The 17,076-nt window shown below is 50.7% G+C and overlaps 1 protein-coding gene across 1 annotated transcript in view; it reads right to left on the reverse strand.

Annotated features, from left to right (window-relative positions):
• LRP4 (LDL receptor related protein 4) overlaps window positions 1-15,960 on the reverse strand; it is a 47,729-nt gene extending 31,769 nt beyond the window's left edge. The window contains exons 1-3 of the mRNA XM_037166211.2: window positions 15,742-15,960; window positions 1,345-1,491; window positions 152-268 (exon numbers count right to left, since the gene is read on the reverse strand). Coding sequence (XP_037022106.2) covers window positions 152-268; window positions 1,345-1,491; window positions 15,742-15,793 — 316 coding nt within the window. The 5' untranslated portion in view covers window positions 15,794-15,960. The remainder of the gene's footprint in view (window positions 1-151; window positions 269-1,344; window positions 1,492-15,741) is intronic.
• Window positions 15,961-17,076: the final 1,116 nt, after the last annotated feature.

Genomic DNA, 17,076 nt, shown 5'->3' on the forward strand with positions numbered 1-17,076 from the left:
GAGGAGGGACTTATCTGACCACTAGAGGAAGTGAAAGGCCAGGTTTAAGAGCTGAAGACCCAAAGGCTGATGTGAGCCTGGGGACATCACTTTTCTGATCGAAAATCCCTTCCCCACAGAACCTGGCAGAGCCCGCTTGGCCAGCACTCACGACAGTCCTGTTCGTCGGAGTCATCCTCACAGTCGTTGTCCCCATCGCACACCCAGGAGCGGCGGATGCACTTGCCATTGTCACAGTGAAAGTCAAGAGGGGAGCAGGTGGGCAGCACTGAGTCCCAGGAAAAGAAGGAAAAAGGGAATCAGTGGGGTACACTTACTCGGGCAGGCTTAACCAGGCTGTCTGAATTATGATCCTCCTCCAGATTCCTGCACCTGCCCCCAGCTGATGGAGAAGCAAAGCAGAAACTGTAGCAAAGAAGTGAGAGTATTAGCAGGTGGTAAGGCATTCACAAGGTAGAACAGCCCAAGGAGCTCAAACCCACTAAGAAAGCAGTAAGAAAAACATGAGCAAGTGAAAGAAGTGTATTTTTTCCCTTTCCTCTTGTTAAATAATGATCGACACATCTCAGCTCAACTTCCAGTCCTCAAACTCATTACTTATTGCATCGAGCAAGTCAGTTCCTCTCTCTGAGCTGCAGGTTCTTCGACTTTAAAATGGGGGTAATTATACTCCACTCGCAGAGGTCTTTGGAGACAATGCTCGTGAAAGCATTACATGAAAGTGAGCCATTTAACAGCATTGCAATTAGCTGAAATGGTTCGGGTTAATAAGGTCCAGGTTGTAGCTTCATTCTTATTAGACTAATTAGCCACCCTCAGAAGTAGGTGCTGCAGGTTGCACCCCCAAACCCAGACAACTGACTCAGCAGTGGGATTTCTATGTATTCAAGATGGGGCCCTGTAGCCGGCTGTGCGTATGTTATTACACTAGAGGAAAAAGGAGATTTAAAGAGAATATAAGACTTCTCACAAAGTTTATATTATTAAAATATGTGATTATACAGATTAATATAAGAAAAATAACCTGCATTCGTGTATAGCACGCACATTAAAAATGTACCAACATGCAGAACAAATACACAAACACAAACAGCTCTGTTTATAGAGACTAGCTGTAGTTTTGAGGCTTGTTTCAAAGTTACTGGACATATATGTATGGACACTTGGGAAACACACAAGGGTTGGAGCCATGTATATTGTGAGGAAACCACCCATCTGTCATATCTGTTGTCCTCGCAAGAGTCCAAAGCTCTGAGCCTGAGGCCACTGATGCACAGAAAGCTCCCTCAGACTTGTCCCAGCTCCCTCTTCTACCACCCCCACTGCCCAGTGGGAGCGTCTTACTGCAGCCGTCCTCATCGCTGTGGTCCCCGCAGTCGTTGTCTCCGTCGCACTGCCACTGTGCGGGGATGCAGGTGCACTCGCCGAGGGCACTGACTGCACAGGTGAAGTGGCTCCGACCGCAAGCACACTCGGGGCTGCTGGCTCGGCCTGGGCACAGGGAAAAGGAGCCAGTGAGGGCTCAGCTCCCACCCGAGCAAAGCCCATTCCAGAGACGAAGGCAGAGGAGCCAAGTCTAGGACCACTGTCACCCAGGTGACATGATGACACCGGAGGGAGATGCAGACCCTGTAATGACGACTTCCCCTCCTCCAAGGCACAAATGGTCACAATATCCTTTGACTCTGGGCTCTCAAGTAGTCCAGACAGTCCCTTGCATGACAGGCTTTTTTTATGTAGCACCCACAAAAGGCTGAAGTTTCATGATGCCACCTGGAGGGTTGGTGCTCTCGGGGAAGGGGAGCAGGGGACAGAAGGGATGATACAGGTGAGACCTCCCTGTCCTTCCCTTCCAAGCTGGGTTGAAGTAGGGATGTTTTTGCCTCTGACTAGGACCAGGCCCTTGGTGGAGGCCCGGGAGTGGGAGGGGCATGAAATGAGAATGGAATTGAAGTGCTGGACCCCCTTTCGTGGTAAGGAATCCACACACAGGAGCAGGAAGCAGCTCAGGCAGCTTTGAGTCCCCCAGTCAGAGCTCACTTTTGAGACGGGGAAACCACTTTTGAAAAGGAGGAGTGGGCCCCAAGGAGAAAGGAACTAGGTTGCCTCAGGCCACAGTGAGTGGGACCGTCAGGGCTTTCCTGTGTGTGGGACAGGCCACAGCCTGGAGGAAGGATGGCAGAAGCAGCCCCTCCCCCAGCCTCAGCAGCACGCAGCTGGGCTTCCCCATTGAGCCTCCAGCTATCTGCCTGGCCAAGTCCCATGACTGGCTGCTGTGCCCCCCTCCCCAGAGTGCCCAGCAGGATGCCCTCGGATGGCGTGTGAATGGCTCCGTGCCCCCTGCTCCAGCCTCATCTGGAACAAAAGGTTCTGCCAGGGTCACTCTCCCCCTCCCAGCATTCATCTAACCCGCTGGGCTGCTGCAGCTGGGAAAGAAGGGGCCACTGCTCATTGCTCATCTCTCCCCCTTGCTTTCTTCTCCCTTTCCTCCCCTCACTGGGCCCTATCCTCAGGCCAGGCTGGGGCAGGAAGGAGTCAGCTCCTACACTGCCGCCCCTCTTCCTTTCCTATTTACCGAGCCCAGCCTCCCTTTCTTGGCTCATCTCTTCGATGAATACCCGCACTGCACATTGCAATGGCTCAGCCTGACTTAGGGTTTAGTCGAATAAAACACTGTACTGCCCTGGCCAGTGGTGTGTTTCAGGTGGTTGGGCGTCATCCCACAAACCAAAAGGTGGTGGGTCCGATTCCTGGTCAGGGCACATGCCTCGGTTGTGGGTTCCGTCCCAGGTCGGAGCGCCTATGAAAGGCAACCAATCAATGATTCTCTCACATTGGTGTTTCTCTCCTTCTCTTTCTCCCTCCTTTCCCCTCTCTCTGAAAATCAATAAGCATGTCCTCAGGTGAGGATAAAAAAAAAGGTTGTACTGCTAGGTCCTCCAAAAGCAAGGAGAGACCCCTAGCCCCTTCCTTCTCCACTTCAAACCCAAGGGTGAGCATGAGCATTAAGGCATGGCTCCTAACCTAGATAAATGGATGGATGGGCATCTGTGAACCCTAGAAATTACAGGCAAAATTTACATTTCTGGAGTAAAGGATCACAGCTCTTGTCAGATGCTCAACTGAGACTTTGCCCTCCCCCTCCACATGCTGAGAATCAGCTGCCCTGGAAAAGATGCAGGATTTGCTGTGGAAACCAAAGGAACCCGTTTGAGAGGTGCAGCATCTCCACACCTCACGGGAAGGCCTCACTCCAAGGCCAGCGCCCCTGTCTCTCCAGGTCTCCCTGCAAGTGTACAACCAAGGACTCTTCCCCGAGCAGGGAAGCTGAAGACCCAGCTGCCCAGCCCCATCCTCCGGGGCCTGTTCTGCACTGAGAAGGGAGAGTAGGGCTTTTTTCACTCAGACTCTGAGGCTCTGTGACCATCTCTCATCACAGCTTTAGGCGCTGTGTTAGGGAACTTTGGCTGGATGAAACAGCAAAGACTAAGGATTCCAGAGGACTCTATGTGGCAGGGCTCTCCAAAACGCTGATCCCTTCATGGGGAGGAATGAAGAAGAAAGATACGGCTAACTCACTGGTTCCCAACCAGAGATGGTCTTTCCCTCCTGGGAGCATCTGGCAATGGGTAATGGCATTTTTGGTTGTCGTGATTGGAGGTACTTCTGGCACTTAGTGGATAAAAGCCAGGGATGCTGCCGATATCCCACACTATACAGGGCAAGCCCCACAACACAGAAATTATCTGGCCCAGAATGTCAGCAGAGGTTAAGAAACACTGCTAGCTCCACAAAGCAGGAAGCCAGACTGTACCGAGGAGTTCAGGGTAAGGAGGTGACAAGAACAGAGAGGAGGAAGGAGAAATCGGGGGGAAGGGAGACTGGAAAAAGCACCGGTCATAGAGCAGACAGGCCTGGAATACCCCTGACCAGCTGCATGACCTTGTCCGAATGGCTTAGCTTCTTAAGCCTGTTTTCTCATTTGTAGAAAGACCACAAAGACCAGATGAAAAGATGAATGCGAAAGAAGTTGACTTCATGCCTTGGTACACCAAAGATGCTCAATAAGTGCAGAATGAGGGTGTGCAGGTATGGGGATGCAGGGGCTAGATTTTTCCAAAGGCCTGGATTTTAAGAACCCTGGTGTCAGGACTGGGAGAGCAGGAACAGCGAGCAACTCTACAGGAATACTGAAAGCAAAGCAGAGATTTAGGGCTCCCACTCCCACCCTCCCCACTTTTTTAAGGCCCCACCCCCACCTTTGGCTAAATAATAGCAAAAGTCTTGATTTCCTGTGCAAACTCGAGGAACAAAGCATTCCATCGGGTGGGCATCAAGTCAGTAGCAGGCGGCTGAAGAGTCGTGACTTCCTGCACATCAGAGCAACATCTAAACGTCAGCCTGTGGAGGCCAGGCAGCCAGTGGGTCGGGCAAATCCTTGGCTTGGGCATTAGTACAGTAAACAGACAGATCAGACTCCAAAAAGTCAGCTCTTCGGGACAACTGCTGCCCCTCTGGGATCCCTGGAGGTGGAATTCTGCCTTTTCACTCAGTCCTGGCTGTGATCATAAAGGACAGCTTTTAACCCTTTTTAACTAAAAGAATGGTGAGTGAAAAAAGGAAACAAATGCCTGCGGGTGGCAAAACTCAGTGTTCATTTTAAGAAGTGTTAAGTTAGAATACTCAGCCATGCTTCCAGCCTTGAAAGCCGTTGGCTAGCTACCCAGTGAGCTCCCATTGGCCTCCATGGGCATGGGCCCTCGGACTAATTCAGCAAGGAAAGACCTCTCCCCGAAGTGTTCATTATCCTGGATCAAGACATTCAGCTTTGGGGAGACAATGTGCCCACAGGGCCTTCCTGAAAGGTTAACCAAAATCTCAGCCATCTTACCAACTTCTTACGCATTCTTTTGAAGGAAAGAAGGGAAACATCCATCTGGTATACCAGACTGTGTACTATGTGAGAAAGCACAGATTCTGGAGCCAGAAGACTAGAGTTCAAATCTTGGTTCTACCACTAACTGTTACACTTAGAGCAAGTGAGTTATTGTCTCTGAGCCTCAGTTTTCTCATCCATGAAATGGGGATAACAGTTCTACCGTAAAGGGCTTAACAAAGATTAAATTAAATAACCCATATAAACTGACTAGCACAGGGCTGGCACAGCCTCAAAAGCTTCCTAATAATACAACTGTCACTTACTGAGTATTCACCAGGTACCTGAGTACTTTTCTAAGTGCATTTCCTATGCTATGTCACTGAAAGTGTTCAATGACCCCGAGAGGTGGCACTGTCATCATTATCACCACTTCACAACTGGACACTGAGACATAGGAGCTGTAGTCTATCAATAGGCCACACAGGTCCTGGGGTGAGAACCAGCATTCTCACCCAGGCAGGTCAATCCCAGAGCCTCTGCTCTTAATCACTTCATTATTCTGTTTCCCAATAATGGTATTGCTATTATGAGAATTTTCCAAGACCCTAGGTTGAAAAAGGGAATTTACAACACTGAGACTTCTGGGTCCCTCTCCTTAATAAAATTTTTTAAAAAGATTTTGTTTATATTTAGAGAGAGGGGAAGGGAGGGAGAAAGAGAGGGAGAGAAACATCAATGTGTGGTTTCCTCTTGTGTGCCTCCTACTGGGGACCTGGCCCTGCAACCAAGGCCTGTGCCCTGCCTGGGAATCAAACCAGCAGCCCTTTGGTTCACAGGCCAGCACTCAATCCACTGAGCCACACCAGCCAGGGCTCCTTTATGAATTCTCGATTAGCATACAGAGGGTCCAGCAGAAGTAACGAATACCTGCTTGAGTGCAGTTGGTAGGGTAATAATAATATGGGTACAATAATTTATAGTTTCAATGTGAACATTTCACCTAAAATGTCATATGGTGTGCTTGAGTGTGATAGTGTTATATTACAGAATTGCATGCTTATGATTTTGTAACAAAAGATTTTGCAATAAAATCAGGGCATTATTTATGCTGGATCCTGCAAGCAATGAGCATTTGGATCTCAAGCAGTAACCTCTCCTGGTTACTTCTAAGGCCAAAGACCAAGTCCTCTTGCCCTCAGGCAAAGTAGTAAAGCAGAGACAGTGTGCAGCCCCAGTCCTTTCAACCAGCGCCTCAGTGTCGTGTTGGTGCAGAAAGGAACAGCGCTCTGACAACAAGTAATTATATTTCGCGGTTTCTCTTTACAACTCGCAAGCTACTTTGCATACACACTTGCATTCTCACTTCATCATTATGAAAACTCTAAGTAGTTGCTGTAGTGCCCATTTAACAGGTAAGGTCACCTGCTTTGGCCAAGGTTGCGGGGGGAGTAGGAGAGCCAGGATACCAGCCCCACTCTGACCCCTAGGTCAGCGTTGTTCTTTTAATGTGATCTCAGAATCTGGACTTTCAAGAAGCTTCCTGACTTCCACTGACATACTTAAGTTCAAGAGGCTCTGCTCTTCACCATCCCACAGAACACTCGGTGGAAGGGGACCACACCTATCACTTGGGAACCTAAGGTGGACAGTGACTACACAGCTACAGAACAGCTTTTTCAAGTCGAACCAGAGATGAGAGGCCCGTGAATGCTGGAATATGACAGCTACCCCGGTGTGGAAGGGTGGCAGTGAGGAAAGGAGGAATCACTACTCATGTAAGCGAAGGATATTTTTCTTATAACATGCTGAGCTCTCCTCTCTCCTCTTGTCCACTAGCGGCAATGGTGAGGACATAAACCTTATTTAATGAGGATAAGTTGTATCACATTACACTAAACTACACTGAGGCCAATTGAGGCACCAAGCCACCGATTTCAGCTCCTTGAATAGCCAAATCAGCAAGTGTCTCACTAAAAGGGATGCCCACGCAGCAAGACAAAACCGATGACTCAAAACGGTGGCAACAAGGAACCACATGGAAAGGGATCTAACCTCATCCAGGAGGTGCCTAGAATCGGGAGAGTGCTAGGTGCCTATAAACAGCCCCTTTGGAAAGGACAGAGAAAACGTCAGAAGCAACACTAAAAAAGGTAAATGGTGGGCAGCAGCAGGTCAAGAAGTGAAGCCTTTCTTGATGCTACCCCATCTGGACACACGCAGCCCTGGCCAAATTAAAAGCCCCTGCTCTGGCCCCGACTGGTGTGGCTCAGTGGGTTGGGCATCATCCCACAAAGCAAAAGGATCGCTGGTTCAATTCCCGGTCAGGGCACATGCCTGGGTTGCGGGCCAGGTCCCCAATTGGGAGTGTGTGACAGGCAACCAATTGATGCTTCACTCACACATCAATGTTTCTGCCCCTCTCATTCTCCCTCCCTTCTGCTCTCTCTAAGAATAAATAAATAAAACCTTAAAAAAAAGCCCCTGCTCTGCACCCCAGAGGCCCTTTGCACCCCCTCCCATGGTTGCATTTAGCACACTGTGGGAGGAATCTTTGTTCACTTGCTGGACCAGAAGCCTTGGGCAGTTAGGATTGTGTGATCAAGAGTTTTATGTATTTGTATTCACAGTGCATAATTCAATGTTTGGCATAGTGGATGATTAATATAAATTTATAAAATGAATAATTGAATAAATGAATCAATAATACATTCCTCTTGCAGAGGTGTGTCCAACCTTTTGGTGTCTCTGCGCCACACTGGAAGAAGAAGAGTTGTCTTGGGCCACGCATTAAATACATCGAGACATGTAATCACAAAAAAATCTCATAGTGTTTTAAGTAAGTTTACGATTTTGTGGTGGGCTGCATTGATAGCCACCCTGGGCGGCATGCAGCCCGCAGGTGGGACACTCCTGCTAGAGTCCTGTGAGAGCCGAACTCAAAGGAAGAGAGAGGCCTAGACTATCAGAAACAAAACTATTTCCTTCCTAACCTAACCTACACTTAAGAGAATAGAAATCCTCTCCTTCAGGTGGCTTTTCTCCAGCTCACTCCCTTCCCGGAGTTGCTTTCTTCACTGTATTATCAGACCGTGACATCAACATGCTATGATTTTACTTATTTTTGTCCCTAGATCCCTAGAGGCTAGACTTACCTGATTGGTTTGGAACTCTACCTGGTGAAATCTTCTCTTAGTGGGGTCTTCTCAAAAGGGCCTTATCATCAGATACCATAAGACACATAATTACTGGTCCAAGCAAGGTCAGTCTTCTCTTGCCATTCTTAAACACAGAGAAGAAGTTCTTAATGGTCAACCCCCCAAGTTATGAGGGAGAAGAGTATCACCTGGGAACAAAACTAAGCTAATTCCTGGCAACCTAGTCCTGGACATATTATTTAATCTCTTTATGCCTTGCTTTCTCATAGGCAAAAAATTGAGATAACAAGAGTCCCTACCTTATCTAAATGTTATGAGAATTAAATCAGTTAATTCATGAAAGGCACTTAGCATAATGCCTGACACACATTAAGCTCTCAATAAATGATAGTTCTTGCTATTACCATTTTACAGTATGACTCAGAACTGTCCTATCTAGACACACCATGGTTTGGGGACTGGGGGTGCCTAAGAACCCTACTGTGGGTCATGCCGATTTAAGAGTTAAGCTGGTGGTCTGAAGGACTACTGGAAGAGGTAAAAGAGGCTAGGAGTCTCACTTTACTGCCTTTCTCTGCAGGCACACAACATCCCTCAAATCCTTGCCTAATTTATCATCAACCAACTCCTAGGAGGCAAGCAGAGAAAAGAGCAACCTAAATCCAGAGCCTAAATTACAGAGCAATTCAGAAGTGGATTCCTTTCTTCTTTGGTAAACCAGAGAATAATAATAGGACCTATTTCACAGGGTTCGGGGGAGGTTTAAATGAGATAGTACGCAGCAAGTACTCAGTAAGCAGCTATTGTTGCCGTTGTCACAGTAGCCCCTCCTTGTCTGCCATCGCAGTTACCCGCAGTCAGTAGTGGTCTGCAAATATTAAGTGGAAAATTCCGCAAATAAACAATTCACAAGTTTTAAATTGCATGCCACTCTGAGCAGCGAGACAGAATCCCGGCACCTCCGCCCCATCTGCCCGGATGTGAATCATCTCTTTGCCAGCATATCCACATCGAATGTACGGTACGAAGAGGTATTCTGAGAAGCAAAGAAACCACATTCACAAAGCTTTCATTACAGTGTGTTGTCATAATCATTCTACTTTATTAGTTATTCTTGGTAATCGCACACTGTGGCTAATTTATAAGTTAAACTTTATCACAGGTAAGTAGATACAGAAGAAAACAGCATACATAGGGTTCAGTACTATTCATGGTTTCAGATATCCACTGGGGGGTCTTCTAACATACTCCCTGTACCTTCTGAGAATAAAGGGGGACTACTACATTATTGCTACTTCCATCATCTCCATACAGGTCCTCAAAAGCCCACTTACCCTGCCTAGGAGCTCAGTCAACAGATTTCAGAAATACAGTAGGGCTTGAACAGGGCGGTGGCCTGTGCGGGGCTGCTGGAAGTACTGCTTTTCTCCCCCTCTACGTTTCAGAACACAAGGAATGCACAGCTTCCGGGAACCACAAACCACATCTCTGCTGCTGGGAGCCTTTTAAAGCCTCTGTCTATCAAAAAAGCACCTGAGGGGTCATTCTTTATGCATTGGGATTCCCTGGGAAGGGAAGTTTGAAAACAGAGAGGCGAGGTCTACTTAAGATAAAATATAGATACCCCCACCTAGATCTTCTGGAAGAGCTTGGATATAAAACATTCCGTTCTGCTCTGACCAGAGAGGCTCAGTTGGTTGGGCATCATCCCACATAGCAAAAGGTCTCCAGTTTGATTCCAGGTCAGGGTACGTGCCTGGGTTGTGGTTTGGGGTACGTATGAGAGGCATCCACTTGATGTTTCCCTCTTACATCAATGGTCCTCTCTCTCTTTTTTCCCCTCTCTCTAGAAACAAATAAATAAAATCATTAAAAATTCTGTTCTAAGAGGTAGTGTAGGTTAGGGGCTTAACAGCTTAAGCTCTGGGTTCGAATGGGGCCTCCGTTACTCAATAGCTACGTGACAGCAAACTGCCGAGCCTTAGTTTCCCATCTGTCAGACTGGTGCCTCCCTCATAAGGACACTGTGAGGAGTCAATGTGAAAACACACGCTCTCCATTTACCGCAGTGTCAGAGATACAGCAAAAGAATAAAAAATGTCAACAGCCCCAGGAGCACATTTATATTTTTATTTTATTTTTATTTATTATTTTTTAAAGATTTTATTTATTCCTCTTTAGAGGGGAAGAGAAGGAGAGAGGGAGAGAAATATCAATGTATGGTTGCCTCTCATGTGTCCCCTGCTGGGAACTGGCCTGCAACCCAGGCATGTTCCCTGACTGGGAATTGAACCGCGATACTCTGGTTCACAGGCCTGCGCTCAATCCACTGAGCTACACCAGCCAGGTTATATTTTTTATTTTTTAAAATTTTTATTTATTGATTGATTTTAGAGAGAAAGGCAGAGAGACAGAGAGGGAGAAAAGATGGGGGGGAGTGTAAAACACATTGGCTTGTTTCACTTATGCATTCATTGGCTGATTCTTGTGCCCTGACAGGGGATTGGAACCTGCAACCTTGGTTTATCAAGCTGATGCTCTAACCAGTTGAACTATCCAGCCAGGGCACATTTGTATTTTTTTAGATCACGTGTCTCAGTTTGTGTGGCAAAACTGGTCACCAGAGGAGATCATTCCCAGAAAAACAGAAATTCTCATTCGAAGGAGATACACTTCAGAGCCATTCACTCTCACTGTCTCTCTGAACCTGTAGCTACAACTTCTTGTTTAGACTGCCCTGGCTGAGGGGGCAGGGAGTGGAAAGAAGAGAAGGGGGCTTCCCTTCCTTATTCGCTAGACTTATGGATATTATAACCTGGCATCTGCATTTGGTCTCCTAAAGGCTGAAGTCGATCAGTCCAACAGAGAAACTGTCTCTCATCCTCAGCCTTGCCTGAAAGGTGGTGGCAGTCAGGATCCCAAGGCTGGGGCCAATGAAGGGGACACTGGAGCATGCCACCCTGCAACCACCCCCTCCTTCCCCCGCACAGGCCTGGCAGGAAGTGGAGCTGCTGAGCTTGGAGAGATCATTGGAGACCCTGAGCACCTCAAAGCTACTTTATTTCACGTGATAATCAGGTGTCTCTCCCAGTGCCCTACTCTGTACCTGCCTGGCCCTACTCCCAGACAGGGGGAGGGTCCCTCCCCTGCCAAAAGGCTCTGCCTGAAGCCACGAGCTTCCTGGCCCCAGAAAACCTCCGGTGATAAATTATGCAGCAGCACCTTTGTGTCGCTGCCTCTCAGCCAGATGGGTTTGCTCCCAGTCTTTTGTTTCCGGCTTTGCTTGCAGCTCTGATCCTCGGCTCTGCACAGAGGTGAGGCGGGAGCTCCCGTAGGCCAAGTCAGGGCTTGCAAGTCCAAGCAAAGCTTTCCCAGCTGGGTCTCAGACTGCGCCCTTCCCTTCCTCACTCAAACCTGTGTGAGCAGGGGAGCAGGGCGTTAGGGACGCTTAGAGTCAGTCCACTCAGCTGTGGCAAGGATTGAAATGCCTACGTGCAGTGAAAGAATGAAGCTCGCTCAGAAGAGCAAAGAGGTGCCCAGGGGCACCTCGGATGTTTGCTTCTTGCTAAATCAAAAATGCAGAACAGAAAATGGAGTCAAATGACTGCCAGGAAAGCTAGAGAATCAGCTCTTTTAAACAGCTGCTCTTGGTTATGGTCAGCTTTCCGCAGCCCCCCAAAACATCACACGACTGGCACCAAGTTAAAAGGAAGAAGCAGAGACAACAGGGGTCAAACTTCAGGGTGGAGGAGCTGGGTGTGAGTTGGGGATTCGAGACCCACATCAATTATCCCTGCGCACTGACAGGATTCCTGATTGAAGACAGTAGTCACGAAGGAAGGCGGCTCTGCGACGGCCCAGCCCCCAAATTGGGGCAATTACTACCTTATGAGCTCTGGGGCCTGACTCCTTTCCCAGGCCAGTGGGAGGGAGAGCCTGGAATTCTAAACTGTTCCAGCTACAAGAGACCTCAGCCAGCACCTCTCACCCCGGGTCAGAGCAACCTTAGAGAGAAGTGCCCGGCGGCATCCCTGACCACGGGGCTCCAGCAGAGAAGCTCTCGGAGGAACATCCCATCTCCCAGGACCGCTCCCAGCAGAACTAAGGCAGAGGTCCTGGACTCACAGCATTGCTTCATAGGCCTCTTTTCTAGAAGGGAGCACAGGAGGCAACTATGCTTAGGTTTCATAGGTTTTCAAGGGGCGGGGGAGAACGAGCAAGATTTTTTTGAAAAACCAGCTGAAATGCATGGAGGCCCAAGCCTTAGTTTTAGCACATGACACTATAGTGTAATGATTTGTTTACCTGGCTCCCATGGTCCAAAGACAAGAACCATCTCTAGCTCGCTTAAGCAAGCCTGCTAAAAGACAGCTAACATTTATCCAGGCCTATTGTAACACAGTAGTTGTCAGGCCCTGTACTGAATGGTTTGAACATATTATTGTCTCACTTAATTTTTACAATATTCACATGTGATAACTTATCACTACTCCCCATCGCCCCATTTACAGATAAGAACCCGGAAGTTCAGGGAGATTAAGTGTTTTTGCACGGAGTCACTAGGAAGTGCCAAGATTCAAACCCAGGTCTGGCTGTGCTTTTTAATCACTGAGCTCTGCATGCAGCAATTAAGTACTCGACAAATGTGCATTTGCAGAATGAATGAACAAATGAATAGGTACAAAGCCCAGTTTGGGGAATGCTCCTGAGTGTACTGGGGAGGAAGAACCTGACCCTGCCAGCTCTAAGCTGGAGAAAGAAAGGCAAGCACAGGCATTCATCACAGCTATTTATAGGGCCAAACCCAGGCTCTGCCAACCAACCAGTGAACACGAAGTCTTCCCTGGGACACTGAATCCCACTAGGCTGAGTAGGGGTGAAGGGCTTCTGATGGTGAAGATGAGATGGTTATCCAAATCCAGTCTGGGGCCCAGATGCTCCACGCCCAGGCAACTGTAACAAAACTCATGGCTGAGCTTTGTCAAGGAATGCAGAAACCGTGGCTGGAACAGGCTAAAAGCCCTAGTACTAGACAAAGGGCATGGAACTGTCTTGTAATTATGAGATGTGCCTAATCATAAAATAAAAAAGACAAGACTAGTTTTTAAAAGCAGTCCCTGAAATGCGTTTCCGGTTGGGGAAGCTCCCCCTAGTACTGATCTTCTCTTCAGAGCAGAATCAGCATAACCAACCCCTCCCATTTTCCTTCTTCTCGGAGGTCAAGAAGAGCAGTCAGTCAGAGAAAGAGTTCGCAGAGACCTCCAAAGCGCACCCTGTCCTCTGTGACCTCCTGTGTTCTTTGCTGACCCCGAAGATGTACATGCCCAGCGTGCTCTGTATCAGACACGGCCAGACTTGGTTCCCTTGCACCTGTCATTCTTAATTCCATGTGCTAGTCCCAAAGATGTTATCTGATATCCAACAGGAGACAGGAGAGGAAATCCAAAATCAGTGACAAGCCAAGCATCGTTCACAAGTCTCAAAAGAGCAGGGACAAGGTCAACCAAGCACCAAGACAACAGTCAGATGGAAATGAGACAGGTCTCAGCTCCGCTCTTCTCCCCGAGTCCCTGGAACAGGTTTAGGAATCTTCATGGTGGTATTTTCGGCTGAGCAACTGCTCACTCTCACTGGTGAAGCATGAATTGGTCCCCTCCAGACCTCCAAGGATGGCTCATTACCAAGCAGGGCGAAGTTTAGATCTTCGGGTCCATGACTGGCCTTACACCTGGGCACAGAAAGCTTCCCATGCTTAGACGTTTCCATTAAACTTTTTTTGTCCTTAAAAAGAACCCCAAAGAGTTACCAAGAACACTCCCATCCATTTTTGGAGGGAAACATTAAACTTACACAATTCTCTACCCCGTTCTCAATGGAGATGCAGGGTATGCAGTTTTGACAGCTCCGGAGTAGTAAAATCCTCTTTGCCCCTCTAAGCCCGGAACCTTCCATCTCCCCTTTCCCTAGGGCAGAAGGCGTCAATCTCCTCTCTGGCTTTGTTGGTATTCATTTCAGTGCCCCCCCACCCCCCCACCCCCACCTTTTCTTTTTTTTTTCAGTGCCTTGCCATTTCCCTTGATCTTTTTCAAAACTTCCTCCAGGGGGCCGAAAGAAAAGTTCCATCCCCTTCCCTTGCAGCCCGAAGGGGGAAACCCCCCAAAAGCATAGCTGTCCCTTTAAGGGGCCCATGTGGTGGGAAGAGCAGCTACATTCCTACCCCAGTAGGGCCGCTGTCCCGACACGCCAAAGAGGCTACAAATAACCTTCCAGGAGAGAGCACGGGAGGGGGAGAGCACAGTGCGAAGAGGAACCTGGGTCGGCGAGGCTCCTACTCCCAGAGGAAGCGCGGAGGAGCGGAGAGAAAGGGCTCTGGTGGTGTCAGAGGCGGCTTGGAAAAAGTCCTTTAAAACCCGAGGGTAGTTCAAATAACAGACGTGAGAACCCCGTTTTGGATTGGGCAGGTAAGCCACTCTTGAAAACAAGTGCCCAGGCATCTCCACGCCCTGGCAGGCAAGTCCTGCAATCTGCCCTCTGTGCACACGCGCTCCCCTATGTTAAAGAAAGAACCGGCGCCAGGCCAGGGTCCACAGACCCCTCCGTGTCCACCCCCAGCCCTCGCCCGGCCGCGAGGGGAGTAGGAAGACTCGGGTCTCCCCGCCGTTGATTAGTGGTGGGTGAACAGGGTCGGGGCTGCCAAGATCAAAGTTCTTTGATCTGTGGGCACAAACGAGAGGCAGCTGCTAAATCACTGGGTGCACCCACGGTCCTAGGCGGCTGCGGAGAAACAAATTCCGCCGGAGCCCTAATCACACACAACAGTTGCGTACGGGCACCAAACAAGTTATTAATAAGGAGCAGATGAAGCAGCAGCAGCCCCGCGGCCGCCGCCGCCCGTCCAGGCCCCCCGAGGGTCGCCGCGCGGGCCGGGAGGCTGCCTCCCTAGGTTTGGCGATACGCGCCCCCCCCCCGCCCCCCAACCCGGGCCAGGACGCATCTGCGGAAGCCTTCCAGCAATTTCTTCCCAGGGTCCCTTCTCTGCTCCCTTTTCAACCCTGTCCCCCTCACCCCACCTCCGGGAAGGATCCGGAGTAGGGAGCTGATTGGTCGCAGCCGGGAGAGGGAACCCGAAAACTCTACTAAGGGGAGATGCTGTGAGCGAGCGGCGCCCACAGACTCGCGGTGGGAGCAAGATCTGGAGTCTGAGGAACTGTTCTTCTCGCAGGGAACCGCAGAGCTCAAGCGATCTGCCCCTCTTCGCGATCTGCCCGAGACCCCCGGCCCGGGAAGGAGGGTTATTTACAACTTGGGGTCTAGCGACCATCCTCCCCCGCCGCGTCCCTTTCTTTGCACAAACTCAGTCGCACCGAGGACACGGAGAGTCTTTCTTAACCTGAAAGGGAAGCGGCCCCCAGCTCTTCGAAGAGCGGCGCAGGCAGGCACGCGAGCGCCTCAGATCTGCCCCCAGCCCGGCCCAGACCCGCCCGGGGCGCTGCCCCACCGCTGCCCCCTCTAGGACCGGCGGAGCTGGGGAAGCTCGTGCTCGTCTCCCCGGCACGCCTCTCGGGGCTTCTGCTGGGAGCGAGGGCGAGGGTTCTCGGGCCCCAGCCTGCGCCGCCCCGCTCTCGGGAGCCTCGTCCTGCGGAGCCCGGACCCAGGGGCAAACTTTCCCCGCGGGCCGGTCGGCGCGGGCACTGCGGCGCCGCTTACCGTGTGCGCAGAGCAGGGCGCCAAACAGCAGCACGCCCCACGGCCGCCTCATGGTGCCGCGGGCGCTCCCACCCGCCCGGGGTCCGGCGGGCTTCCGCGGGACGCTCGGAGGAGGGAGTCGGCGGAGGGTCCCGGAGGGGAAGGGTCCCGATCCACGGCGGCGGGCGCGCCCCGCAAGTGGCTCTCCGGCCGCTGCTGCCTCCAGTGCTGCCGGAGCCAAAGCCGCCCCGCCAGGGGACAGGGAAGGGGTGTCCCGGGCCCGGGCGCCCCGCCTCCCGCGCCGCAGCCCCCGCCACCGCTACCGCGCCTGGTCCCGCCCCCCGCGCCGGCCCGGCCCCTTCCCGCCCTGGGCCCCCGCCCCCTGGTCCCGGATCCCACCCGCCGGCGCCTCCAGCTCCGGCCCCGCTTCTCTCCAGGCCGCCCCCACATTCCTGGCCTTCGAGAGAGCCCCCCCCTCCCTGTGCCCATTACTACTGCTCGAGTGTCCCTAACTTTAAAAAACTATCCTAGCGACAGCTCTCTCATCCCGGTCACTCAGCTCTGGGCGGGAGAGGAGCACTCGAGCTGACCTAAGTCTCCTGGACGTGACCCCGAGACCCCCACCGTCCCCTAGTCTAGGCTTTATTGATGTCTCAAGAATACGCAAGGCTTGCTAATGCATAATCCTCTCGGCTTTATTGACATCAAACAAGGGACATCAGGGGGCCTGGAGTGTTGTCTTAACTAGCATTCTCACTGTCAAAATTCCTTTTCTGAGATTTTCTTCTTGCTCCACCCCCGCCCCACTCCCCACCCCCCACCCCCGGATGGGCAGCGTTGTCGTAAGGGCTAAATAATTCCACGACCTCCCCTTTGCATTTACTCATTTCCTGAGGTGGCTATCCGGGTCCCATCGCCCCGGTTCAGACGTCCAGATTTGGCCCAGACTTAGTTCCTCCTCGCCGTCTTTGTAAATCAGCGTCCTTAGCCCCTTCACCCTCTTCGGCTCTCTGACCCCGGCAAGGAGAGAAGGGGGTAAGGAAGTGAGCCCTGACTTGCAGTTTTCACTCTCCTGCAGAGCCCAGCCTCCTCCCAGCTTCAGTCTACAGAACTTCCAGCCCTGCGTTACTACATGCAGTCAGGAACTCCTACTCCGTCTTAGCTTTGTGGCCCATGCCTCCACCGGGTGCGGGTTCGTAATATGGGTTAATTTTGTTACCATCTTCATTTCCTCTTTTTCCTTGTTATTGGGTTTATTGGGGCGACACTGGTGAACAAAAGCATGCAGGTTCCAGGCACGCAATTCCACAACACGTCATCTGCACAGCGGATTGTGTGTCCACCACCCCAACCAAG

Source organism: Artibeus jamaicensis, unplaced genomic scaffold (genome assembly GCF_021234435.1).
Source record: "Artibeus jamaicensis isolate MK-2021 breed Jamaican fruit bat unplaced genomic scaffold, CSHL_Jam_final contig_797, whole genome shotgun sequence".
NCBI classification, from domain to species: domain Eukaryota; kingdom Metazoa; phylum Chordata; class Mammalia; order Chiroptera; family Phyllostomidae; genus Artibeus; species Artibeus jamaicensis.